Genomic DNA, 25,178 nt, shown 5'->3' on the forward strand with positions numbered 1-25,178 from the left:
ATTCAGCTTTTCCCACACTTGCAAATATTAGCATTTATCGCCAAACAATAAACTGGCCAAGAAATAGAAGAATTTCCTCACAATATTCAGTCACATGGACGCATATGCAATGATACAACATTACTAAAAGCAAGAAGAGAGAGAGAGAGAGAGAGAGAGAGAGAGTTGAATACAGCCTGAGGCATTATATCAAACTCTATGATTTGCCTTTGCGACGCCTTTGTGTTCCAACACAATCTGGACAGTACCAATTCCCTTTGGGCGGCTCTATGAGACCAACGCAGCCATAATGGAACCATTCTATCTTGCACTGTTTGAAGATGCATATCCATGAGAACAAAATCCAAACCGAGATAAATGAAATAAGGAAAAGAAATCAAAAGCTAAAGGGGCACAAGTACGTACACCAGGGTTATCGCATGCAACCATTTCTCCATAGCTAACTTGGTTGCAGATGCAATATGTTGGTTCATTGGGATCTACTGGTAGATCCAACTCCACACCAGTAGGATTTGTTGATGTTGTTGTGGCTGCAGCTGCAGCTGCTGCCGCCGCAGCAGCGGCAGCGGCTGCTGTTGCAGTAGCAAGGCGGGTCCTGCAGATATAAATGCCGCCGCATCAAATGTCACAATTTTCAGTGAGCAAGCACAACATGAATAACTAAAGGAATGCTTTTTAATCCACACAGAGAGAACCAAATGTCTAATTAACTGAAAAATTGTGATTAAGAGCATTCCAGGTTTTTTCTCCTGATGCCATCCAGAGTACGAAGCATTTTGAATCATCAATATGATGGCAAAAACACGTTCCTATGTTTTCCTTCCCAAGCCCAGCATGCTACTTTATCGTATCAATCCATACAGAAGCTATTAGTGTCTGTTATATTGTCTACCTACAAATTCAAGGCCTGCCATTTTGACTCTAATGTGTAATCTATTGCTTGTAATTCAATGTAACTCTAATGTCCTTAACTAAGAGACAGTTAACACCTTATGTGCATCTAGACAGAGCAGCAGGAGGACACTCTCTTGGTGAAGGATCTCTCATGTCATCTGAATTTTCAGACTATAATTAAATTCCCAGTCTTATATTTACCTGCAGATTACCCTCTCTAATCACGTACAACATGACAATAAGATCCCTCTAACCCATTATATAAAAAAAGGGAGGAAAGAACCAAGTAGAAAGTCAAATATGATATAAACTAGCTTTTAGACATCCTATTTTAAATGTCATATTCTTTACAGGCAAAAAAAATTGCAGAGTGCCAAAATGAAACTTTGATGTTAACAGACTGTTGGTCTTCATGCTAAACCTAGCACATAGTATGGTTCAGACAGTGGTTCCAGAAAAAGAATAAAGAAAGTGGTGGCCGCTCATGAGAAGAGAAAGTTACTTTTTACGCCCTCTACTACTTTCACCAGCTTTTCCAGATTTCACATTGTTATCAACAGCTGGAGCAGCAGATCCAGTTGAAGCCACAGTATCTCCTTCTGCAACAAGTCAAAATGAGAATGATGTAAAAAACAAGAAGATGGAATGGACATACTCCATATAGAAAGAAAAGCAATGATTAACCACAACTCTTAAACAGGGACAGAGGAAAAAGATAGCAAAAGGCATTACCGCGACGAATCTCTTCATCGAGTTTTTTCAAGTATTGGTCAAGCTGTTGAATATGGGCATCTACCTGTCAAAAAATCACACCATACATAGAACTTTTCAAATCAGGGACAGAATAGTCCACTCCAGCACCAGTTAAAAGAATATGACAAAGAAAATCAAACCCCATCTAGATAAAACAAGAAACAAACCACAGCTATCATAGGCATTGTGCGCACAAAATTAACTAAACCACAAGGTTCCTTCCTTTAAACTGAAGTTTTGTGCAAAATAGGCACAATGCAGACACAGGTAGGTAGCATTATCATCCTGCAACAAACTACCCAAAAAAAAAAAAAAGAAAACTTACAACAAAAGCAAGCAGAATCCTATAGAAGAAAATAAGTCATATGATGAGCAAGAAAGTTCATACTACACAATTCTGCCCTAGTCTGTGTTTTCATACTAAAATCAGAAAGTAATGGCTTTTCTTTCGCTCATGCTGTTATTTTTCTCTCTTTATCCTCTCCACATTCTGTAAGATTCTCCTAGTATGTTTATGGAGATGCTTTTAAACCCAATCACTTAACTCCCCACTCCACCTCACACAACTCCTTCATACCTCATCTAAAATTCAGGAGACCCATCTAATGTGATCTTTACCCTACATTAGTTTGTTGCCTCAATCATTTGAACAAAATTTTCTTTTTCCCCAGCAATTTTTTCATCATACATTAATACAGAACTCCTTCAATGATTCTCATAGAATTTCCAGTTAAACTAAAAGCAACAAGAAAAATAGTTATGCAAAACCAAACTAAAATAAGGAGTGACAGAACTTCAGTTTCACTACCAAGTCATATGCCTGCAGAGCTAATGCAATTTTCTCATCAGCAATCCTGATGGCATGCTTTTGCTCATCAAGCGCCTCATCTGAAAATTTCATAAATGAAGAATCGGGCGTAACACCACCATCCTTAATACGATTCTTCATATCCTCGATTTCCTGTCCGCAACGCTGCTCATTCTGTCTTTGGATTTCTGTTCATATTCAAGTTGGAAAAAATAACCTAATTACTACATAGCAAACTAAAAACAGAAATGACTTGATAGTGATATCGTCAGAATAATGCTAAGTAGAAATAAGGATGTTACCGAAAGCTATCATTCTTTGATGTTTAGAACCCTTGGTTCAGGAACACACACAAACAAACACATACAAAAGAAGTGTAGCTATGCAGAGAAGAAGCAAAACACGCGCACAGACAGGCAGACACCTACGCTGGTATACAAAAGCTATTTGTTAGGAACATTGCACAACAGAGCATTCAATCCTGTTTTCCCAAACCAAAGAGCTATGTGGTTAAGGGTCTTTATTTCTCATCTTGGACACTGAGGTTTTTGGTTTCACCATCTCCAATCCCCTTTCCACATTAAGCTCCTTCTCAACCCTTTCCTGCTAAAATTTCCAACAATTTATAATGTACATCACTATCATCATGTTGATGCAATTTGAGGACAACTTACAGCTCATGCACTCATGCACTCCAAAAAAAAAAAGGAAAGAAATAATTAACCAAAAAAAAATAAAAATACCCCAACAATAAAGCTGGCTATTTCAAGAATTCAAACTCATTAATTTTCTTTATTTTAAATTTGTTCCATTTCCCTTTAACATAATACTTATTATCAACTTCATAACAGAAAATTAAAAGAATCAAGAAAACAGATTAAAAATGAAAATGGATAAGAAAATATTTTACCATGTAAACTTTTATCCAAATCCCGCAACAATGCATACTTCTTCTGTAAAATATTCGGCAGCACCTCTAAATCTGTTAAATCCAAATAATAATATTAGTAAAATAAATAAAATAACCCTTAACAAAACCCCCAGACAATTATAAAGAAGAGAATTTTAGTGAAGTAAAATCAACGGCGCTGTTGAAGGGCATACTAGCTTGAAAATCATCTATGAAAGACATCTAATTGTATAGATAATTAAGGAATTTCCGGGTATTCCTGGGTCTGGGTTGGCAATTTAGCGCAATAATTCACGTATTTGTAAAAAATTCCTGATGCTTGGAGCCGCGAAGGATTAGGATTTGAGCCCTAATTATAGGATTGGGGATAATGGAGTTACTTGAATTTACAAAACTAGGCTTTCATTTTCTGGTATTACGAGAATGCCATGATTTCGTTACATTGGCGGTATTTTTTGAAATCTTAGAATTGCAAGAAAGCCCCAAATTTTCAAAAGTATACTTTTTAAACCATGGCCATCCTAAATTTCCAAGACTAGACTAATTTGAAACGTTGGATTTTTTGTCAGTTCAAAAGGCAAATAAAATAAGCCCATCATCCCCACTTTGATCGGTTTCTTATACCACAAATTGACCATGTTATATTTCTGTATCATCGGATATGTCTATCCATATCTAGTTTATTATTTCAACCGTTAAACAGCTGATATATAATTAACTCATTTAATATGGTGTTAGATGCTCTCTTGTTATATTTTTAGTCCATTAGGATAGTTTGTTGGGCACATTGGACGAAATTTATGTAATGCATTATTGTCTTAATGGCTGTATTATGAGATTGTGCTATGATAATGGTTTTTTAAAATTGTATTTGGATACCTAAGGGTCATGTTTGCTGTTCAAATGTTCTTGACGTTTTATGCAATATTTTTTTTATCTTGTCAAATGTTGGAAAGAGCTGATCTTTGCACCAACCAATATTGATGAGTCTTGAATGCCTAAATGGAAACCTAGGACATGTATGAAATTAATCTAGATGTTGACCTTAAACCGACAGCAAACAAGAAAGAGTCACAAGATTAGATTATTGTCGAATTTCACTTATAATGTCTATCTCAAAGAATGCTACTCTTACTTTTTTTTTTTTTTTTGCCCTAAAGGTATTGTAGTATCATCAATTGAATTCTTTTTAACCGGCAGAGAGATCGGGAATGATTAAAATCTCATTTGAAATTTTACACTTTTAATTATTTTACCTAATTTCCAATAGGTAATTCGTATGGTAATCACTTTTGAGTAGTTATTTGAGATCACCAGATCGACCCTGCTAGTAAAATGCTGTGTATCTTGGATAGATTTTGCATAACCGCAGAGGATTAGTTTGATGTAAGCAAGAGCTATGTCGACCAAAAAAAAAACTCTTTTACCTAAGAGGTAATGTTACTTCATTTCCTTTAGTGTGATTTCTTGCTCTTGAACCCAAAAATGTATCTTCATGCATATCGCTATCCCATTGCTTCTGGTAAAAATTTGTGCACAGTACACTCCTTGAAGAAATTTGCAACAACATTACAATCTCTAATCACTCAATAAACTCTAGGAGTAGGTCATAAAACCTAAGCAGGAAATTTGGTCCTTTTAGTTTTATTGGAACCCAACATTAGATGGAACGATCAACGGTATACCACAAATAGATAATGCACAAAGTTTAGCAGTGACATCTATGTTTTTACCCTGTAAATTTTATTTTCAAAATATAAACTTTTAGAAGTTGAATCTCTGATGTGAAGTGACCACAAAAAGACAATGCAGATAGTTCAATGACGTCTAGATATTTTACTCCATAACTTTTATTTTTAAAAGATAAACATTTTCATTGGGATGGACCAAAAAGAATCTTAGGAACAAAATGGGTTCTATCAAACAAAAGTTTTTATTTTAGAATTAATCTTTCCTATACTGACAGTGTATACACTGTTAGTTTTTTATGAATGACAATTATGTAAAAATTGAAATTAAACACTCACTTTTGTATATGTGTCATAAATCTAACAAAGATAATACATACATTGTTAGTGTATATAAGATTTACTCTTATCCTTCTTTGCGAGAACAGAGAATAAAAGCTTTCATACGACTAGGTTAACACTTCTTCAACCAATAAACAAAAAAAATTCCTCCATATGCAAGTACGCATCTTACTGGTCCGAAATTATCCTTTCTTTCTACCGAGGAAGTATTTTTTTTTTTGTTAAAAAAAGGATATAAAGTTATACTTCATGTGCATTCAAATTTTGTAATAATTTTCATTTTAATTCTCAAGTAGAAAAAAATCTGAATCCAGAAGTGTTATACCTAAGTGGACCTTTGAAACTAGTTCTTGGTAAATAACAAGCTGGATTGCACTTCATAACCCAATAATGAATGAAAGGCCTTGGATGAAACCCAAACGGGTGCTCACATGCCGACCCATGGGAGAGAGTACTAGCTGTATGCTGTTGTCATTTCACATCCAAGTGTAAAACTGTTTCATGATTAGTATCCAGTTTAGGCCCCTCTAATTGGCGACATTAAAAGGGAGCTAACAAGTTTAGAGGTGTCTAATATTTCTTGAGTGATTAGGAATTATAATAAAGTTGCTCATGTGCATTCTTTAATAATTCTTGAGTGAGTAGGAATCATAATAAAGTTGCCAATGTGCAATTAAAGAATGTAAACTTCATATATGATCATGTTTTTTAAAGGAAAGATCCTCCAGATTTTGCTGTGCCATTTTCTAATGATGGATTTGTTAGGAAGTTAATGAAATTTCGATGTTTCCATGACTCAATTTGTAATCTAATTTGTCTACCAAAAACTAAAACTGAATTTGTGATCCAGTCAATGTAAGAAAATTTCTAGTTTGGGAGGCAAATGATATTGTTGTAATAACCCACATTTTATTTCTATAATAACTTTTGTTAATACGCTTTTAAGTTCAAACTGCATCTGGACGTGAGAAGGGCAAGTTCAACATTTCATGCAAAATTATCTTGAAAATAGAAACTAAGCTGTTTATGCATTAACACTACTATAAGTTAATTATCATCATCATGGCAGCATTTTCTGTTTCTTGCTTGTATTTCTTCCAAATCTTGTGGAAGGAGTTGAGAGAAGTCCTCACTCAGGAGGCTCACTGCATTAGTCCTGCCAACTTCCACCAAATCCATTTTGCCTTTCTCTTTTGGCATTGATTCCTGCCCAGAGAGAGCGAGAGCTCAATGACTCAACCTAAAGGACACACCTAAATCCAATCATAAGGCCAACTAACCACACAACAACACGTACAATGTTTTGAATTGTGAACCAACTCATCCCATAATCAACGAGTGTAAAAACAAAAACAGCAAAAAAGTTCAAAAGGGTTAAGTAACAATCATGCTCCAGATATTTTGCATAAGATTGCCAAATAATTTGGTAGCACCACTATAGCTAGTAGTGTTAGTAAAGCGCAAATTGTACCACAATGTGCAATGCTATTCACTTTTGCATATTCTGTGGCATAGTATGTATGAAACTATGAGCTCACTTATAAAAAAATTTATCGAAAATCACGATATGTTTTTAACACGGTAGATATAAACGTGAGAATCCTTTATAAAGAAGGTGTGCCATCTTTTACTTTATCTTTATCGTGCGAAGTCGAGTATCGTGTATAAAGTGACATTTTCTCGGCTATGAAATAACAATAATATTAGCTATTTTGGGGTGGTCACCTTCTTTGTAAATGTTACTTAACCCATCAGAATAGCATTTGAAACAATTGATTTTGCCACTTGGTCACAAAATTTATTTCTTGAACAGACAGATACCTGGCAATCAATGCCTCCTCTAATTTTGGTCATTTCATTTGATAAAGACAATGGACCTCAAGATTTCTTGCTTTACTCTGTTTCAGCAGTGAAACCGATAGTAATTGCTTATGGCCGAATGGTGATGGTATTTGTTAAATAATTAGTCACCAATTCTCGAGCACCGTCCTGTTGCTACTTTCTTGTAACGGTTACTATAGAGTCCCCTTAAACGCGTTATGGGGACCCCAGCTTTCAAGAAATCAATGAGGTTTCCATCCAGGCATCCATAGTCAACCTGCTTGGCCCAACCAAACATGTCCTCTTCTATTTGTTGTTGCATGCAACTACATTTTTCTATTTTAGTAAGTCAGCAAAAACAGCTTCCTTTTTATCTTCCGGGCTTGTCTTGTAAGCACGTAAAGCACAAACATGAGAGGAATAAGGGTCTTGAATGATTTTAAACCACTGGAAAACTTCGATTTTGGATTTAGCTAATTACTCTTTATTAAAGGAGGAAAAATATTAACGGGATTGTAGATTGCACTTAATGGTGGGAATTCGTTTGATTTGAAATTAGATAAATGGAATTGATTTTAGGCTACAACTTTCAGTGAATTTCTTGGTTTAGTTTACAATTATATGTGAACCATTATATATCAGCTAAATTAATTTCTCAGGGACTATAAAATTCTGTAATTAAAAACAAGAGTGCTTGTTAAGGTTTGACAACAATTATGCCTTAATTAAGGTTGTGAAAATGAGGGCAGAGAAGGTGCAGAATTTGGAGGATATTCTTCTTTAGTGAGATTTGATTAATTAGCACGCATGTGACCAATTGTGGGCTGTTGTTTATTGCTTTTTCCATTTGGCCTTTTGTCTAGAAGATCAGAAGCTGAGAGTTTTGTTGGTTCTATATTTAAATAGGGCAAATTACATTTTACCCCCCTGTGGTTTACCCTTTTTTTTACATAACCCCCCTATGGTTTCAAAAGCTATACATAACCCCCTCATGGTTTGGATTAAAGTGTCAAAGTGACGGAAATAGTCACTCGTAACGGAACTTTTAAAAATGTCGAAATTACCCTTATAAATACATGACACATTAACCCCGTATGCTTTTTATATTTTACCATATAACCCCCTTATGGTTTAGTACTTTACCATATAACCCCCTTATGATTTTTAAAATATACACATAACCCCCATTGGTTAATAAATAATTTTCAACTTTACATAAGGGTAATTTTGACATTTTACATGACGCCGTTATGAATGATCATTTCCGTCACTTTGACACTTTAATCCAAACCATAAGGGGGTTATGTATAGCTTTTGAAACCACTGGGGGGTTATGTGAAAAAACGCTAAACCACAAGGGGGTAAAGTGGAATTTCTGGCTGAGAGTCGCACTAACTTCTGGCTGAAGAGCTTCACTAACTTCTGGCTGAAGAAGTGCGACTCTCAAGTCTCAAGCCTCAACCCAGTCCTCTCTCCAAAACCAAAACAGAGAAAGGTTAGCCATTTACTCTATCATTTTGACACTTCTTCAGCTGTCCTGTATCAGTTAGTTGCAACACTATCAGACCAGTGCTAGCTGTCATTCTAGGAGTGTTTTACAAGTAATTGTACAATTCATGTTTTCAAGGTTTTGGTAGTGTATTAATTTTTTTAGTCAATCTACATTCCTCAAACTCAGATTTAATTTAATCCAATCCTCCTCTAGAAGTTTAGCTATGTCTGACATATTCTTTAGCCAGCTTGCATTGTTCTAGGACTCATTTTTCTGCTGCATTTTGTTCTTGCAATTGGAACTTCTTTTACATACGGAGAACTAATACTAACTTGTTTAACATCCTTACTGTGACTTTGACGAAAATGAATTTGGTTGGTGAAGCATGCTGATAAATTTATCAGGGAATAATTATTTGGACATCTAAACTTGCATACCATATAAAGAACTGCTCATTTCACATCTAAGCTGCATTATCAAATGGAAAAGTGCTCCTTAAGTCATTATTGTCCTTGAGTGTAAAAGGGATTTCCAAAATCGGAAGCCTGAGCTCACTGTTGCACAATTTTACTTACTGGGCTCAGGATACAATGGCATTGGCAGATAATTGACTTAGCCAGAGCATTTTGCCTTGGATGATTATAGATTGTCGTATCTGAAGTTCCTGTTCAGAATATTGCAGCCGGAATTGTAGGATGGTTGAGTCTGCTGCACCAGATGAAGCCACCATGGTGGAAGTCAAATTAAGTGACAATGTGGCTATACATCCAGCAGAAAAGCGCGGACAACTGGAACAGAAGAGTAACGAGAGCTTGGTTAAAAAGAAGAAATCTCTTCGAGCCCGTTATGCTTATGGCATGATTTTCTTGATAATAAATCTTACAGCTTGGTTCTTTCGTGACTATGGAGAAAAGATTCTCCCTCTACTTCACTGTAAGTCTAGAGTCCAGTTTCAAGTTGTCATGAATTTACTGTTTTTATAAATTATTTCTATTTTTTTTAAAGGACCGTGAACTCTAAAGGATAATTTACTTGAAGTTTACGATGATGGATGCTTTCATTTTCTCTGTCTTTCTACCAGATGTTCATTGAATGTTCATATATTTGTTGGATGTCCCTAATATTTTCATTTCAGTCTTATTTGATGAGAATATTACAGGAAAAGACTGCATGGTTTTGTCATTCAATTTTTTCCTCTTAATCTAAAGTGTATGAAGTAGTTCATATACGCTCATGTCATTTGACTATCCTCATTCATGTGCAATACACATGTATAAGAGGACAGGTGTTTATAATATCATCTGTTATGACCCCTTTCCCATCTTTTTCTGCAGATTCAAAAGCATGTAGAGTTGGACAAACTGGTTGCTTTCACACGCTCGGTGTTCTTCGTGTCAGTTTAGGATGCTTTGTATCTTTTTCTTGAAAGAGTCATCAGTGCTTAATTCTTGCTTATTGAGAATTAATTGAGTTTGCATAAAGCCTTAACCGGGAAGGCCTCCCAGCTTATATTTGAGTAAGTGAATTATTGAAAATGTTCTGTTTAGGTGTTTACTGGAAAAATGTGAGTTCAATTTCGATACCAGGGTTAGACTTTGGAGCATGAATGCCAGATAAAGCGATTTTTGTCTTAGTTAGACAATTATCATAGGCCATCTAGCTTGATCCTGTAATATATCATGTCTAGATAGAATTGATGCATGATTTCATGAGTTAATACTTTCCAGAATTGCTATTGGGCTCCAACTTCTCTTTCTCTTGCATGGATTTTTTCCTCATTGCCTGTATACCCATGAGAATTTATCAGGCTACTGAACAGCAGTTATTCATCCTTCACTAGAAAGTTCAAATTATCTAAATTGCATACTTCTGCGTAATATCAAAAGTGGACACCTTGACATGAAATTCAGATATTCTTTTTCGGAATGTTTCTTACAACATGTAACACGAAGAAGTTGCATCAAGCCCGCAACCAATGGCATTCTGGATGGTGGGCTCTGAAGTTTGTTATACTGATTATCTCCTTGGTGATTCCATTCTTTGTCCCGTCCGATTATATTCAAGTTTATGGTACGTCCGCTGAAATCCAATTTGAATATACAAGATTTGTTTCACGAGTCGTGACCACTTGATTCTGTTGTTAAACCTAATGCAACACAAAATTCTTACATTTCGAACATGAAAGCTTTTCCTTGGCATTCCGCAATATAGTCAATTCCTGTCTTATGTCGTTTTTCTTTCTTAGTCAAGAACTAATTTAGTTTACTTGCTTCTTCTCGCAGGTGAAATTGCTCGCATTGGCGCGGGGTAGCCTTCAAAACTTCTCCTACCTTAAAATTTCACTAGAACAATCTGATTGTTTAGAACTGCACGTCCACTTCAAAATTCTTCACATTTTAATGATGGAGCTTTTCCTTCAAGTTCTGTAATATAATCATTCTAGGCAGTGTTTTCTTATACACTAATTGGAACTGCATGTCTGAAATCAGTCAGCGTACCAAGTATTTTTCCTTCTTAAATGTGTCAAAAATTGGTTCTGCATATCTTTCCACATGAATATTACATAAAGAAGATGGCTTACACATCCAAAGCCTAGCAAAGAATTACAGCTTTTTCCCATTGGCACAATGAGCCTGAGAATTTACCATATCTGTTCATGTCCTTAACAAATATATTTGTTAAGTACGAGTCTCAATTATCTTAGGCCTGCTGGATTTATATAGTGAGAAATTGTCGCCTTTTGGCTTCAATTATAGCAAATGCTCCTTGTTGATTTTGGGCTCCTGGAGTCACATTTTACTTCATATGCTGCAGGATATTTCTTCTTCTCCAACTTGTAAGTGTTATTGAGTTCATCACGTGGTGGAATGACTACTGGATGCCTGATGAGAAAAAGAAACATAGGTATGTGATCTTGATTTGCAGTAAACATAGTCCTATCTAAGCTCATATCATCTGTCGTTTTGTAAATGAATACGAATTAAAAGTAGGGAACTTTTGAAAGACTATGATGACTTAAACGGCTGTATCCTAGATCAAACATCAGCTATGGAGCTTATTTTACTCCAGGCGCCCCACTGGCTCAAGGGAATTAAGTTCTTTTTTTTTTTTTTTTCACATATATGGACCATTATGATGTTTAACTTGCATTGCACTTAACATCCCTTGCAGCTGCTCTCTGGGAATATTCATGTCAACCTTATTCTACATTGGTTCAGTTTGCGGGATTGTTTTGATGTTTGTGCTCTATGCCTCAAAGGCATCCTGCACTCTCAACATATTCTTCATCTCCTGGACAGGAATTTTGCTAGCCGTAATGATGATTATATCCTTGCATTCTAAGGTAAGTTCCAAGAGAATGCATTTCCAAGTATTGTAACTTCATCGATATACAAAGCTTCCACTAATAATGAAGTTACTTCATTGAAAGATTATTTGACTTGTACATGCCCAAATTTAAGTTACAGCCCATACATTGCATGTAATCTGTCTGCCAACTATAGAACAAAAGTGCAGATTCTCTTATATGCTCTCACTTCAAAGTTACACCATGTTTGCAGTCCAAAATATATATGTGTGTGTGTGTGTGTGTACTTCATTTATGATGTTGATGTGCCATACTTACATCTAATTCATGGTTATTTCCATGCTTAGGACAGGTGAATAGAGGTCTTTTGTCTTCAGGGATTATGGCTTCTTATATTGTTTTCCTTTGTTGGAGTGCTATCAGAAGGTGAGAGTTTTCATGCATGAAAGTAATCAGAAAATTATACAGATAGAACAAGCATTTTGTCAAGAAGTTCTGAGTTTCAGATTCTTTGCTGGAGAATTCTACATGTGCATTGCTAATATATTAAGCTCATTATAGGTTGTCCGGCCTAATATTTCCGTCTTAAATCTTAACGTGTAGGCATTTCGTCATTTTTTCAATTCTGCTGGATTAGCATAGTGGATAAAGAGAGAGTATTGCTAGTTAGAAATTGATGATTTTGAACAAGATCTAATTCTATATATATAAAAATAACCCTTTTCTCACCAGCAAAAGCAACCAAATATTCTGAATAAGCATCGATTATTTTCTGTTTCAGTTGAAAGATTTTGGTTAGAATTTCCTATGTTCACTTTTATCAAGTCTCCCTTCAAACTTTGATAGTAGCTTTGATTGATACTTGACAAATCACTATATTCATTCCAGCTCAAACATTTACAGTTACTTCAGCCTTATAATGTGGATTAAGAAAATCTTCAAATTTTTTGACATTTTGTTTTAAACTAACTTAATGCTTTCTGCTTTTGCCTATATGTTTTCCAGTGAACCAGCTACTGCTAAATGTAGCCCTCAGACCCAAGATAGCGGACATGGAGGTTGGACAACTGTAATTGTAAGAGAAAACATCCTTTTGATATACCTATTCCCCTATCAGTCGTAACTGCCAAAAATGGAGAGCTAAGAAAACTTTCCTACTTTGCATTAAACTATTCAACTGAAGTGCACATCTCCATTCTGTTGCTTCCAGGGCTTTTTTATAGCTGTTTGTGCAATTGTCATGGCAACTTTTTCCACTGGAATTGATTCACAAACCTTTCAGGTGAACTGAGGTTCTTTATCAATGAAACCACAGATGCAGTCATTCTGTTGCACCAGAAGCGCACTTTATTCTGATAATATCAGGCATCGTTTAGCAGATAATTTCTTCATCTTCCGGAGGGATTATTGATTTTGCTTTCATTGTCTTCCAGTTTCGTAAAGACGACATTCAATCGGAGGATGATATCCCATATAAGTATGGCTTTTTCCACTTGGTGTTCTCCCTGGGGGCCATGTACTTTGCAATGCTATTCATCAGTTGGAATCTAGATAGCTTGACAAAAAGGTAACAACTATGCTCTCAATGCTCCATAGACCTCTTTTCCTGCTCAAGTTTGATCTACTTTCCTCATGAATCAATCTCAAACAACAGATGGTGCATTGATGTTGGCTGGGCTAGTACATGGGTGAAGATCATCAATGAATGGTTTGCGGCCACAATATACTGTGAGTTAATTTAACTGTTATCCCTAACTCTCGAATTCCTTCTGTGATCAAAGCTTCTGTTTCAGATTTACTTTGTGTATGCATCTAGCCATTGTTGGAGTTCCACAGCTGATTGTCATGGTCATGGCCTTTGCAAAGCTTCTCTTTACCTTTTCCCAGTTCCAAGCCACATAAAGAGTACACCATAAGAGTACCCCATAATCTGTACAGGTTTCCAACAGGAGGAATGACAGATTTGCATGCCATCATAAAATTGAAAATCAGCAGAGTCTAGATTTTGGAGATAAACAATCTGAGTCTTGTCATGCTAGGCAATTCTTGCTGTTTGTAATACTGTTTACATTTTTCATTGCAGTGTGGAAATTGATTTCCCCTGTAGTGAGACAGAACAAAGTTATGCACCACGAAGAGCCTGTGCAGGGAGTATAAAATCTAGCTTCAGGATTTTGGATTTTGTTCTTCCACGAATGTATAAATCGAGCACAAGTTCTTTTTTTTGGCAGATTTGTATCTCTATTTTTTTTCTTCATTTGTTGTGGCAATCAAATTGTGTGTCAGAGTACAAAATAAAGATAACCCCTGAAAAACAATAAGTAGTATTTAATGTCCCTACTAAGCAAATAAAGCACATGCTTCGTCCACGCCTTTCATCAATCTTTACTCGTTTAAGTAGAAGGCGCGAAATATAACACAACATTGCTCAATAAAATGACACTCATTAAAAAATGTAATAATCATTTCATTTATTTTGAGTTTCAGATTCTCAAATTGCCAATAAGTTTTTGTTTTTGGATTATATCTCATGTCATCTCAGCAGCAATCACTTTATAGTTATTATCATTTTCATTGTTTCCATCTTTTCAAGATCCTCAAAAACCATTTTGCATTCTTGCACTTAACTTAATTGCAGTGAATTTTTTTTTTTTTTGGTACAAGGAGCTAATCATAATCTGTAAAGTGAACAAATCAAAATCAAGACCATTAAACGCAATGGAAATACTAGGAGATTAATTATCCAAGCACATAATTAATTTTCTCGCCCCAAATTTTTTTTTAAAGAAGTAAGTACTTACTATGTATTTTTGCAACTCAAAAACTGAAAAAATTAGTTTCTTAAAATGTTAATCACCAAAAAAAATAAGATGTTTTCTTTGTCATTAGCTTTTTGGCCTCATCTTCATGATTGAATTGTGAAGCAAGTATTTTACAATAATATGACATTGTCGAAACAAATACTGAGAATTTAAGAAAAACGAAGCTGTATCAATCTAACATTTATTCTCTGTATCATAATTTGGTAATCCCCCTCTTGGCCTTTGCCCTCCTCTTCTGTAGTTTTTTTCTGTTAAATTTCTGTACGAGTTATCATTCATAAATAGGCCAAATAAATTAGCAAATTCAAGAATGAAAATGGGGGCTGGAAGAGATTGGATGGAATGAGGGACAAGAATTTAATACACCTGAAAATGGAAGAAGGTGCCAATCTTGCCTCCTGCGAATTCACCAATCTTGCATACTACATTGATACCTGTTTTGGTCAATTGGAATGAGAAGAAGGAAAGAAGGTGCCATCAAGTTCTGTAAGAAGTTTGGAGATATGAAATCACAGATGCCATCCAGAAATACTATACAAATATTACACCACTAGACTGTTACATTTGTTTCCAAGTTCTTCACTCAGACAGAGAGGTAACATCACAGAGCAATATTTCTTTGATAATGCAACTGAGGCCTTGCTTTGATCAAGATTTGACATTTCAATTTTAAGGTCTGAAGATTGTCGATGCATCACAAAAATATGCCCTGAAGACAATTAGTTAAACAAAAAAGGAAAAATTGGGATGCTATTTCTAATAATTAATTTTTTTGATTTGAAAGTAAGAAAATGTTTCATAATATGGGAAGGGAAAAAAAATCATCAAGTTCATTTGTACGTGTCCATTACTACTAGTTACAAGCCTCACTAATTTGGCAAAACCCAAAAGGGTGTTGGATCAAATCTCTCCACACAATAAGGCACAAGTGAAGCAATGCTGTTTTCTTCTAAGCTGTATGAGCCAAAATCATGACCTCCATACAAGTAATCTTCATGCATCCGATCCCAATAATTATCAGTGTAATAAATCGAGTTCGGCATGAATTCTGGATAATCCTTAACAGAGAGTGAAATCCCATGATTTCCACCCAAAAAGATCACCTGATCCTTCAACGATGTCACTTTTTCCAATTTCTTTTCGATCATATTTAACTTGTAAACCTGGAAGCTGAACGTTTTATAAGGAAAAAGCAGAGGGTGGCTATCTTCATCTGTCAGAAGATCTCCCTCAGGATGAAGCTGGCCTTGATCATCCACGAACTCCCCGATAAACCTCTCAATGAGCAGAAGTTCCCCCAATGATGGCACCAAGTACCATTGAGTACAGCAAATCTCTCTTGGATAACTCGAGTCTGTTGTGTAACAACATTCCAGGCATATCTTTTTGGTAGGAGAACAAGAATCAGAAATTTCCCATACCTCGATTTGCCCTTCCCTCAATGTATATAGCAGCATATCATAGCATACAACATCATCATAGCCTTCAGAATTGCTAAATCTCACCCATTCTTGGTCTCCAAAGCCACAAAAAGCAAGTTTCTCGCGGCAACCGTATATGATGATGACCTTGTAGTTCTCATCTAATGATGGATTAGCAGTTAATATTGCTTTCTGAATCATTGTGGGAGATTGAATCAAAGAAAACTTAGGCCCATAACTCTGTGTTGTTGGAATGGTGCCTTTTCCAGGGAGTGGGATGCAGGTTCTGGAGAAAACATTCAGCAAATAAAGCTCCGAACCCTTGTCTTCAGCCACCATCCAGCCATGTGAGGAACCTATAAATCGAAAACCATCAGATGCTGAAAAAACATCTTCAGGTTTTTCGAATTCCATGTTGAGATCGTAGATTGTTCCGTCTTTTATGCTGCATGCACCAAGTCTTACATGTTCAGCGTCAGTTTCTCGAGTTAAAGGACAAAGCAGAAGTGGCCCTGGTGAAGAATATCTCTCAGCCGCAGCAAACCATGAAGAACAAACTGCTTTGAAACGTATGATATCTGGGTATAACAGCTTTGAAGCTATAATTCCAAGAAGGTCTTGATTCAGCTCAGACCAATTTGGCCGTGATTTCTTGTTATTCCCAGTCATTTTTCTGCTGAATTTTTTGGAGAATAATGGAGTTTCACGAGTAGCAAAGATTTGATTGAAGAGGGACGTGCATATATGAAGCATAATAATGTAAGAGTTCTATAGTTATACGAGTTGGTCTTTCTCTAATTCGCTGAATTTTTTGGAGAATAATGGAGTCTCACGAGTAGCAATGATTTGATTGAAGAGGGACGTGTATATATGAAGTATAATAATGTAAGAGTTCTACAGGTAGACGAGTTGGTCTTTCCCTAATTTGCTGAATTTTTTGGAGAATAATGGAGTCTCACGAGTAGCAAAGATTTGATTGAAGAGGGACATGTATATATGAAGCATAATAATGTAAGAGTTCTATAGTTATACGAGTTGGTCTTTCTCTAATTCTTAAAGGAATCGAAGATGTAGGTTTGCGTTTGATGTTTCCAACAATTGTTGGGGGATCAGGATTTAGGAAATTACCACGGCGGTGGCAATTTGGAATTTCTTGTAGTTTAATAAACTTCTCCAATTTTGACCTGGATTTGACTTTTCAATTGGTTTCCAAAAATTTCACCCCCGTTATATGCAGATTTTAACTGCTGTAAATGATTCAGGACCTCGTCAAATTGCTACAGAGGTATTAACTCCTAAGCCAAAAAGAAGCAAGGATGGGATTTGGGGTTTTTGATCCGAAGATAGGAGATTCAATTGAAATGAAGGCGCTGTTCTTTCCCTTGTCAGAATCACGCCTTTGGATTGGAATGTTAGGGAAGTCCTTATATGTTCATTTTCTTGATCACGCCTTTATGGAGAGCATTGTTTAGGTATCTGTTGCACTTCAATTTTCACCAAAGCAAAAAATAAGAATAACAAATACTAAACAAATTTGCCCTTGAAGGACCAAGGTTTTACCTTAACCAAAATTCACAAAATTGGATATTGTTGCAGAGGCTTAATATGTTATTGCTGTGTTTAATACAGTTTATAAGGAGTCTTGTAGGAATTGGCTTATTACCGGATTAAGGATGTTGAATACATAAATTTCCTAAATTCAAAATCACCTACTAAAGTGCAGTCATGGGTACAATGCATGATTAGCAATGAGGGAACAATCTTTGAAGAGTAAATTCTGAAACTAAATCCACATATTCAAAAGTATAATTCATGAATTGGTCGACTTCTTCCTCTACAAAAATCCCAAGTTGCAGGGCAAATAAAATTTAAGATTAATGTTCTATACATTGACAGTGCATGCACTTTTATCATTAGACACATAACACATAATTCAAATTTTGCATACGTATCGTATATCCAACCGTGATAGTGTATACACCATCGATATATATAAGATTTACTTATAGATTTAGTGTAAGATCTAGCCCAATTCTTGAGAATGAAAAAAAAAATGCAGAATTTAAAAACGAGTCCTTTGAAGCTAGAACCATGACATCCGGATATGGAAGTAAAGAAACAATCATTGACAGAGGAAACATCCATCTAAATTATGATTAAAGAACCATGTAAGGACCAGAGTCCATTGGCTTTTTTTTTTTTTGTCAAACATTGGCTTTGGTACATCTCATAATCTCGGCAAATTTACTTCCATAAGCACTTTTCACTAAAACCATTCTAGTGTTCTGAGATCCCCCCCTTCATATTCAAGAATTCTAGTCTTCATGTGTGGTTAATAACTTGCTGCAGTGAAGAGGTCACAACTCTATTTTGTTCCACCCTCAGAAACTAGTTTAACTTGATTGAGGTCAAAACGGATTGGTTTGTACTAATGGGATAATACCTAATCGATCTCTAGAGAAGAGAATATAAACAGAAGTACAAAACTAAAACAGATATTGTGGAAAGATCTTGTGACAAATTCATAAGGGACTTAAATTCCCAAATTTGTATTCTATTCTCCTTTTTCCTTTTTTCCCTCTTTCCTCTCCAACTTTAAGCAACAGCTCTAACTTCATTCTGGAATCTAGCAAGAATTCCAACACCTGCACAACAGACAAGCAAACAAACAGTTTTTACCTGTAATGAACACAGCAACCTTTTCAGGGAAATGTGTAAAAGAAGTATTGGATTTATTATCATTTGATCATTTTACCTGATTATTTTGAAAAATCAAAATTTTTAATGGTCTCTTTTAACATTGTATTCCGATTATAAACTGGCATTATTCTCTATAATTAGTTTTTATAATCAAATTTTGGATAATTTAAAACAAACGAGAACCAAGCCATTCTCAAATCTTCTTCTTCTTTTTTTCCCCGAAAATAGTGACAATCCAAATGGAACCTTTTATATTACAGTTTACCGCAAAGAAAAGATCAGGAGGCAATAATCTGGTATAGCCAAAAAATTGATTGAACTAAGTGTATAGCTTTTGAATTATTTACCAAAGTGGATAAACTCAACAAGGGCCTTATTCACTCGGATGTAACAAAATCATATCTCTAAACAAAGCCCTCAAATTTCCAAAAAGAAACACAGGAAATGCAATATTCCTCCCTCTGTGGATGGCCTGGGGAGAAGTGGAAGCGTTCTAGTTTAAGATATTCCAATCTCCAACAACTTCACCATTTTTTTCCTCTTTTTTATGCTAAACAACAACTGCACCATTTTTCTCTTCTTTATGATGCCAAACAACAACTTCACTATCATTTCCAGCCAAATAACAACTCCACGAAATGCTCTAACATTCTCTGATCACTATATATACAGGAGACCAAAAACAATTGTGCATCCTGAATTTAGAAAAACATTTTCTTCTTCATTATACATCAGAAAATCCCTTGAAATCCAAGGTTGAAATCCATAATTCTCAACATGTTCAAGCAATCTTCAATATCCATTTTCCTTGCAATGGTATTTGCAGCCATACATGCTATTGTAGATGCAGTTGATCCTGCACCAGTAGGAGAGCCAATTCTCGAGTTATACATGCATGACATTCTTGGAGGCAGCAATCCCACAGCCAGACCCATCACTGGCTTGCTAGGCAACATATACAGTGGCCAAGTGCCTTTCGCAAGGCCTCTAGGTTTCGTTCCCCCTCAGAATGGTGTTGTCATCCCCAACGCCAATGGCGCAATCCCAACCGTCAACATCAATGGCATTCCCTTGGGTACTGGCTTAGCAGGTACAGCTTTTACTGGTCAAAACAATGTCAATAACAATGGTAATCCAATCACTACCCAACTTGGACCTGATGGCCTGGGACTCGGCTTTGGAACAATAACTGTGATTGATGATATTTTAACCTCTTCACCTGAGTTTGGCACCCAGCCATTGGGGCAAGCCCAGGGAGTGTATGTTGCAAGCTCTGCTGATGGGAGTACACAGATGATGGCATTCACAGCTATGATGGAAGGAGGGGAATATGGTGATAGCTTGAACTTCTTTGGAGTTTACAAGATTGGAAGTACCATGTCACGTCTGTCAGTTACAGGAGGCACTGGCAACTTCAAGAATGCTTGTGGGTTTGCGGAAGTCCGATCACTCATACCATCTGGGCAGCATGTTATAGATGGTGCAGAGACATTGCTGAGGCTCACAGTCCATCTTACTTATTGAGATTGTTTTGCTACTCAACAGAAACATGTTGGTTTGTTTGTGTGAAAATTGAGTGAGCTTGTTGTGCATTTCATCATATCAACATACCATTGCTCAAAAAGAAACAAAAAATTATGTTTCCATCTTATCTATTCATGAATTTGTTGTCAATGGCTTTCTGTATCAGCAGACTCGGCAAAGAAAATTAAGAATTGCTTGTTGTACAAAAAATCATGGATAACGATATTTTTCACATTAAAATTAAATGCCTATGTTGATGCCTCAAAGAGCAAGAGAGAGAGAGAGAGAGTAAAACACAGAAACCAGAAATAAGAAAGTCAATGAAGAAAGAATAACAGAATATTTAAAGTTACTGTTTCCAAAACAACATTTAATCATTTCCTTCCTTAACATAATGACCATAGTAATAAATGGAAACTAATTCATTTATTGCTCCATGAACAGAATGAAAGAGAGTAAACTAAAAGTAATTACAAGGTGATCATCTTTCGACTGTGATCTCCATTATTGAGTTTGTAGCTTTGCTTTCCATACATTAGAAGATAAAGTTCAATGTAAACAACTTCAAGATGGATATTACCAAAGCCCAATGATATTGAAACTAAGTACAGACAATTTCTATTCCAATAGCTTGCAAATTATATTCAAAGATGGAAGACAGTAGTAAGTGCATAAAACAATACAGCTCGATTATTTACTACAAATGATCTAGAACTGATTTTCATATAGTATAGACCTTAAGATGATCATAATCTATTTTTCAAGAAGTCAGATCCTTAAGAATGATCATGCATCATGGGCTCAATACAGACTGCAAAAATGACTCAAATAGGTGGAATAGTTATTGCCTATGTACATTCTATTGCACTAATGCATTATTACAACTTGGTTATCTTCACTCGATTAAAAACTGTACCTTGATCAAGCCCATAAAGTGAATCAATCAAGTGCATCCGCAATGAAGCTGGACCTTTTGCCATGTCCATCCCTATCTCACTGGCTACACCAAACAAAGACAATGCAGAAGCTGTGGCTTCGACTACGTGTAGAGGATCAATTGCAACAAACGCAGCAATGAGGGCAGTGACCGAGCACCCTGTTGCTGTAATCTTCTGCAGCATGGCTACTCCATTTCGTATGCTGACAGCTTGCTGTCCATCTGTGACAACATCAACAGCTCCAGACACTGCTACCACACATCCACTCAGTTGAGCCAGGGATTTTGCTGCTTCCACTACATCTGTAGATTCATGTCTGCTGTCCACACCCTTTTACAAAAGAAAAATGTATTAGAACTCAAAATTAACCAACTATGTTATGTTGAAGTTTAGTTAACTCAACATCAAAGATAGTCGCCCTTGCTATGACTCTTCAACAAGATTTTTGTCACTCACAAAATAAACTAAATAGCTGAAACTGAAAATAGAGATTTTATTACGAGTATCTTATACACACCCTAATCTGACTTCCATTTCCACAACCTGTATTATCATTTCCACAGATTGGAATTATCATTTGCCAGAGAAAGGAACTGGAAGCCAAGAAAGACAACAGAACCACAAAAGAAATTGCAGATATGTTTATTTTGTTTAGATGGTAAGCATTAGATGATACTGGATGTTCCAGGATCAGCTGTCACCTCAATGAAACACTCAAATCCGTGTATTCTTGCAAGAGATACCAAAGGAAGGGTAATATGGCTAGTAACCAAGTTATCTGATGCATTAATTTAGTTACATCAAGGTGCAGGTCCAAGTAATCAGGAGCTGAGAGTTCTCAGCTTAACAGCAAGTAAAATGGGACTGATGATCCTTAAAGAAAAATATTTCGCCTGTCGCAAAATCAAACACAGGCTCTCAGTAAAATCAGCATCCAAAAAGTATCTAGCACGACATTCAGTCGAGTAGTCTGGGAGACGAGCATGGGACTATAAGCACCGCCAAATGCTTCTAATCTTAAGTCAAGTATGCCAAGAAACTGAGGGCGTTAAATTGCTCCTGCAGTCCACTCTCACCTAAGACACGAATATGAACTCCGTGTACCAATCACATGCATTGCTTTGGTGAAATATATGAACCAAGTTATTCAACAACTTTGGTCTTTTATGCAAAGCAAAATACAGCAAATATGCAAAGTACACAGGCACCGATCTATCTAAGTTCCATATTTATTAGAAACATTTCTTCCATGAAGCACAAGTAATCTATTTTATTTCTCCATTCTTCTCAGCATTCAGATTGAACAAGACTAAGAACTTAAAAATCAATAAGACAATGAAAATTATATATAAAAAGGACGTATAGTTCATGTACAGACATCCACAGAAACAATATTTCTTTTTGCAATAAAGATTCACCCTTTCAAAAGCAAGACAGATATTTGTCATATGATAGGATTACAGAGCTGTACCTCTCAAAGGTAATAAGAAAGAAGCCTGACTTCTAAGTTTCATACAAGAACACAATAGCCCATCTACAAAACCTGCAGGACCATACCTACCCAATAATGCGGGGTAAACTTGTCAGAAGATAAAGTAAAACTAACGAAAAACAAACTCAAAGGACATGAATCTCCTATGAAAGATTCAATTTATCCCCTTTCTCCTATTTTAGGGATTTGTAATGAACACAGCGACCTTTTCAGGGCAAGGTACTTGGGCATTATCTCCCACTGAAAATAGGACGAGGCTGCAAAAATCCATTTGTATTAACTTTGCATGGATTTATATCCATTAACAATGGAGCAACAGCAGTTAAGAAAATTGAATACTTTACAACTGTTTCCAATGCATAAAAGATTTAGACTATTCAAATCTCTTCCGAAATTTCCATAACTTTTACGCTTTTAGCACAGAGAAACTCATTCAAGAAATGCATAAAAGATAAAACAATAATTACTTCAAAGTAAAAGCCTTCTATATTGTCCTCCCAGTCTTTCTCTGAATTATATCATAAATAAAAGAGCCAACGTAATAAACACCAAAGTGTATTCATCATCACCAACACACGTCTAAACAATAATTGCGAACTCAAGAAATTTTCAAAAAATTCAATCTTGAAACTAACCTTTGAATTGGGGTCGACAGAACCCTTAAAAAGTGCCAGAATCTCAGACCCATTACCCCTAATAACACTAGGCTTCATCCCAAGAAGTTCAAGACAGGCCATCAACCGGAAACTGGAAGCACCAGCTGCCACAGGGTCCAGAACCCAAGGCTTCCCTTCTTTGTTCGCCGTCTCTGCAGCCACCTTCATGGCCGGTAGCCAGTCAGGAGTGAGTGTGCCCACGTTAATGCAGAGCGCGTGAACTTTAGGAGTGAATTCAGGGATTTCATCAATTGAGTGAACCATGGCCGGCGATGCTCCGGCGGATAAAAGCACGTTGGCCATTAAATCCATTGATACAAAGTTCGTGATACACTGGACTAATGGGCACTCTTGCCGGAGTTTTGTCAAGTGGGCCCATGCCTGTTGTCTCCATTCTTCTGGGTTGTCCATATTGTTGCTGCTTTTTTTGTTTTTAGCTGCTTGATTTTGGGAGATAATCCGATGGGGAAGAGAAAAGGGAGACCTTGATCGCTTGATGGGGATATTGCAACTGAAGGCCCTCAATTTGTGCACTAGTTTGTTTTAGCCTATCAAATTCACTTCAGACTTCATTGGTTGCTCTTTTATGAAATGATTATATATGTCATACACAACATGCAAAGCATTGCACAAATTTTAAATTTCATATGAAACATTTTAAATAAAGTATTTTAAATATAAGAGATAGTTTACTTTAGTGTGTTTGGATACAAGCTTATTTGGGATGATTTTTCAAAAAATACTATAATACTTTTTTGATGTTATATATGTGAGATAAAATATAATTGAGAAATATGTCCATCATACAAACAAATAAATTTTTAGAAATAATTCACTATCCAAACAACTGAATATGGTTTATATCTATTTATAGGGATTTAGGATCAATCGGGGTAGCGTACTTTATTGGGACGATTGTATTTTGGCAATTATCTCAGCTTGTATTTACTTGCTTTAATCTTTTATGTTTAGTATTCATGTACGTGTTTGGTTATTTGTTTAAATACTCGTCTTAATTTAGTCCTAATCTTTTCATATTTACCACTTATTTGCTAGTGTTTGTGTAAGTCAAAAATTTAGAACTAATTGTGTTAAAATATGAAGAGCAAATTATCCGGTTGGTCATTAAATTTTTGCGATCGTCGAGTTTTGGTCACTCAACTTTTAAAAATCTGGTTTTGGCCACTAAATTATATAAAGGTAAGACGCGAGGTCATTCTATTACATTTAGCCGTTAAATTCTTTGATCTGTCCGTTAGTGCGATATTCTGTTACATTTAGCCGTTAAATTCTTTGATCTGTCCGTTAGTGCGATTTTCAAGACAAAAGACAGGGTCTTTTTAGGATGTTCAAAATAGCATTCAATGCTTTCTCAAAAATTGAAAAATGTGGAAAAGAGAAGGAAATGAAAGAAGCCCAGTTTGGAGAGCGAAACTCCGGCGATCTGGTCCCGGCGATTGACATAATGCAGTGTAACATTTGGAGCTCAAGACCCATGAACTCATTCGCATCTGCTACAGGGACTACTTCTCTAGATCAAAGACATCGTCGTCATCATCAGCTGGATTCAAGACCCTGCCTTCGAACAAGGACTCTAAAGGCCTATGGGA

The 25,178-nt window shown here is 36.0% G+C and overlaps 5 protein-coding genes across 5 annotated transcripts; 2 read left to right on the plus strand and 3 right to left on the minus strand.

Moving 5' to 3' along the window:
- Nucleotides 1-53: 53 nt before the first annotated feature.
- LOC113736261 (PHD finger protein ING1) lies at nucleotides 54-3,714 on the minus strand. Its single transcript, XM_027263150.2, has 7 exons — nucleotides 3,560-3,714; nucleotides 3,366-3,437; nucleotides 2,456-2,643; nucleotides 1,627-1,690; nucleotides 1,397-1,493; nucleotides 406-595; nucleotides 54-310 (listed from the first exon to the last, which is right to left on the minus strand). Exons 1-7 carry the CDS (start codon nucleotides 3,585-3,587, stop codon nucleotides 197-199), a joined length of 753 nt encoding a protein of 250 aa, XP_027118951.2. The 5' UTR covers nucleotides 3,588-3,714; the 3' UTR covers nucleotides 54-196.
- A 4,944-nt stretch (nucleotides 3,715-8,658) lies between these two features.
- LOC113737167 (uncharacterized) lies at nucleotides 8,659-14,336 on the plus strand. The gene is made up of 13 exons (XM_027264426.2): nucleotides 8,659-8,711; nucleotides 9,293-9,641; nucleotides 10,043-10,119; nucleotides 10,619-10,778; nucleotides 10,991-11,015; nucleotides 11,523-11,612; nucleotides 11,880-12,051; nucleotides 12,368-12,441; nucleotides 13,021-13,090; nucleotides 13,226-13,297; nucleotides 13,449-13,582; nucleotides 13,670-13,743; nucleotides 14,099-14,336. Exons 2-13 carry the CDS (start codon nucleotides 9,404-9,406, stop codon nucleotides 14,170-14,172), a joined length of 1,260 nt encoding a protein of 419 aa, XP_027120227.1. The 5' UTR covers nucleotides 8,659-8,711; nucleotides 9,293-9,403; the 3' UTR covers nucleotides 14,173-14,336.
- Nucleotides 14,337-15,706: 1,370 nt separating this feature from the next.
- Nucleotides 15,707-16,927, minus strand: LOC113737969 (F-box protein At2g05970-like). The gene has a single exon (XM_027265101.1). It carries the CDS (start codon nucleotides 16,925-16,927, stop codon nucleotides 15,707-15,709), a length of 1,221 nt encoding a protein of 406 aa, XP_027120902.1.
- A 2,808-nt stretch (nucleotides 16,928-19,735) lies between these two features.
- On the plus strand, nucleotides 19,736-20,602 carry LOC113736263 (dirigent protein 18). The gene has a single exon (XM_027263152.2). It carries the CDS (start codon nucleotides 19,736-19,738, stop codon nucleotides 20,480-20,482), a length of 747 nt encoding a protein of 248 aa, XP_027118953.1. The 3' UTR covers nucleotides 20,483-20,602.
- Nucleotides 20,603-21,186: 584 nt separating this feature from the next.
- LOC113736262 (hydroxyethylthiazole kinase) lies at nucleotides 21,187-24,050 on the minus strand. Its single transcript, XM_027263151.2, has 2 exons — nucleotides 23,548-24,050; nucleotides 21,187-21,750 (listed from the first exon to the last, which is right to left on the minus strand). Exons 1-2 carry the CDS (start codon nucleotides 23,977-23,979, stop codon nucleotides 21,361-21,363), a joined length of 822 nt encoding a protein of 273 aa, XP_027118952.1. The 5' UTR covers nucleotides 23,980-24,050; the 3' UTR covers nucleotides 21,187-21,360.
- Between the last annotated feature and the right edge of the window lie 1,128 nt (nucleotides 24,051-25,178).

The sequence above is a fragment of the Coffea arabica genome, chromosome 3e, assembly GCF_036785885.1.
Source record: "Coffea arabica cultivar ET-39 chromosome 3e, Coffea Arabica ET-39 HiFi, whole genome shotgun sequence".
In the NCBI taxonomy this organism is placed as follows: domain Eukaryota; kingdom Viridiplantae; phylum Streptophyta; class Magnoliopsida; order Gentianales; family Rubiaceae; genus Coffea; species Coffea arabica.

Bases quoted from the DNA above. Each gene is read 5' to 3' on its own strand.
- LOC113736263 (XM_027263152.2), top strand. From the start codon at position 19,736: ATGTTCAAGCAATCTTCAATATCCATTTTCCTTGCAATGGTATTTGCA.
- LOC113736262 (XM_027263151.2), bottom strand. From the start codon at position 23,979: ATGGACAACCCAGAAGAATGGAGACAACAGGCATGGGCCCACTTGACA. The intron at 21,751-23,547 runs GTTAGTTTCAAG...CTTTTGTAAAAG, and splicing joins CTGTCGACCCCAATTCAAAG to GGTGTGGACAGCAGACATGA.
- LOC113736261 (XM_027263150.2), bottom strand. From the start codon at position 3,587: ATGTCTTTCATAGATGATTTTCAAGCTA. The intron at 1,494-1,626 runs GTAATGCCTTTT...GACTTGTTGCAG, and splicing joins CGATGAAGAGATTCGTCGCG to AAGGAGATACTGTGGCTTCA. The intron at 596-1,396 runs GTAACTTTCTCT...TTATATCTGCAG, and splicing joins AGTAGTAGAGGGCGTAAAAA to GACCCGCCTTGCTACTGCAA.
- LOC113737167 (XM_027264426.2), top strand. From the start codon at position 9,404: ATGGTTGAGTCTGCTGCACCAGATGAAGCCACCATGGTGGAAGTCAAA. The intron at 9,642-10,042 runs GTAAGTCTAGAG...CTTTTTCTGCAG, and splicing joins GATTCTCCCTCTACTTCACT to ATTCAAAAGCATGTAGAGTT. The intron at 13,744-14,098 runs GTGAGTTAATTT...TTTTCATTGCAG, and splicing joins GTTTGCGGCCACAATATACT to TGTGGAAATTGATTTCCCCT.
- LOC113737969 (XM_027265101.1), bottom strand. From the start codon at position 16,927: ATGACTGGGAATAACAAGAAATCACGGCCAAATTGGTCTGAGCTGAAT.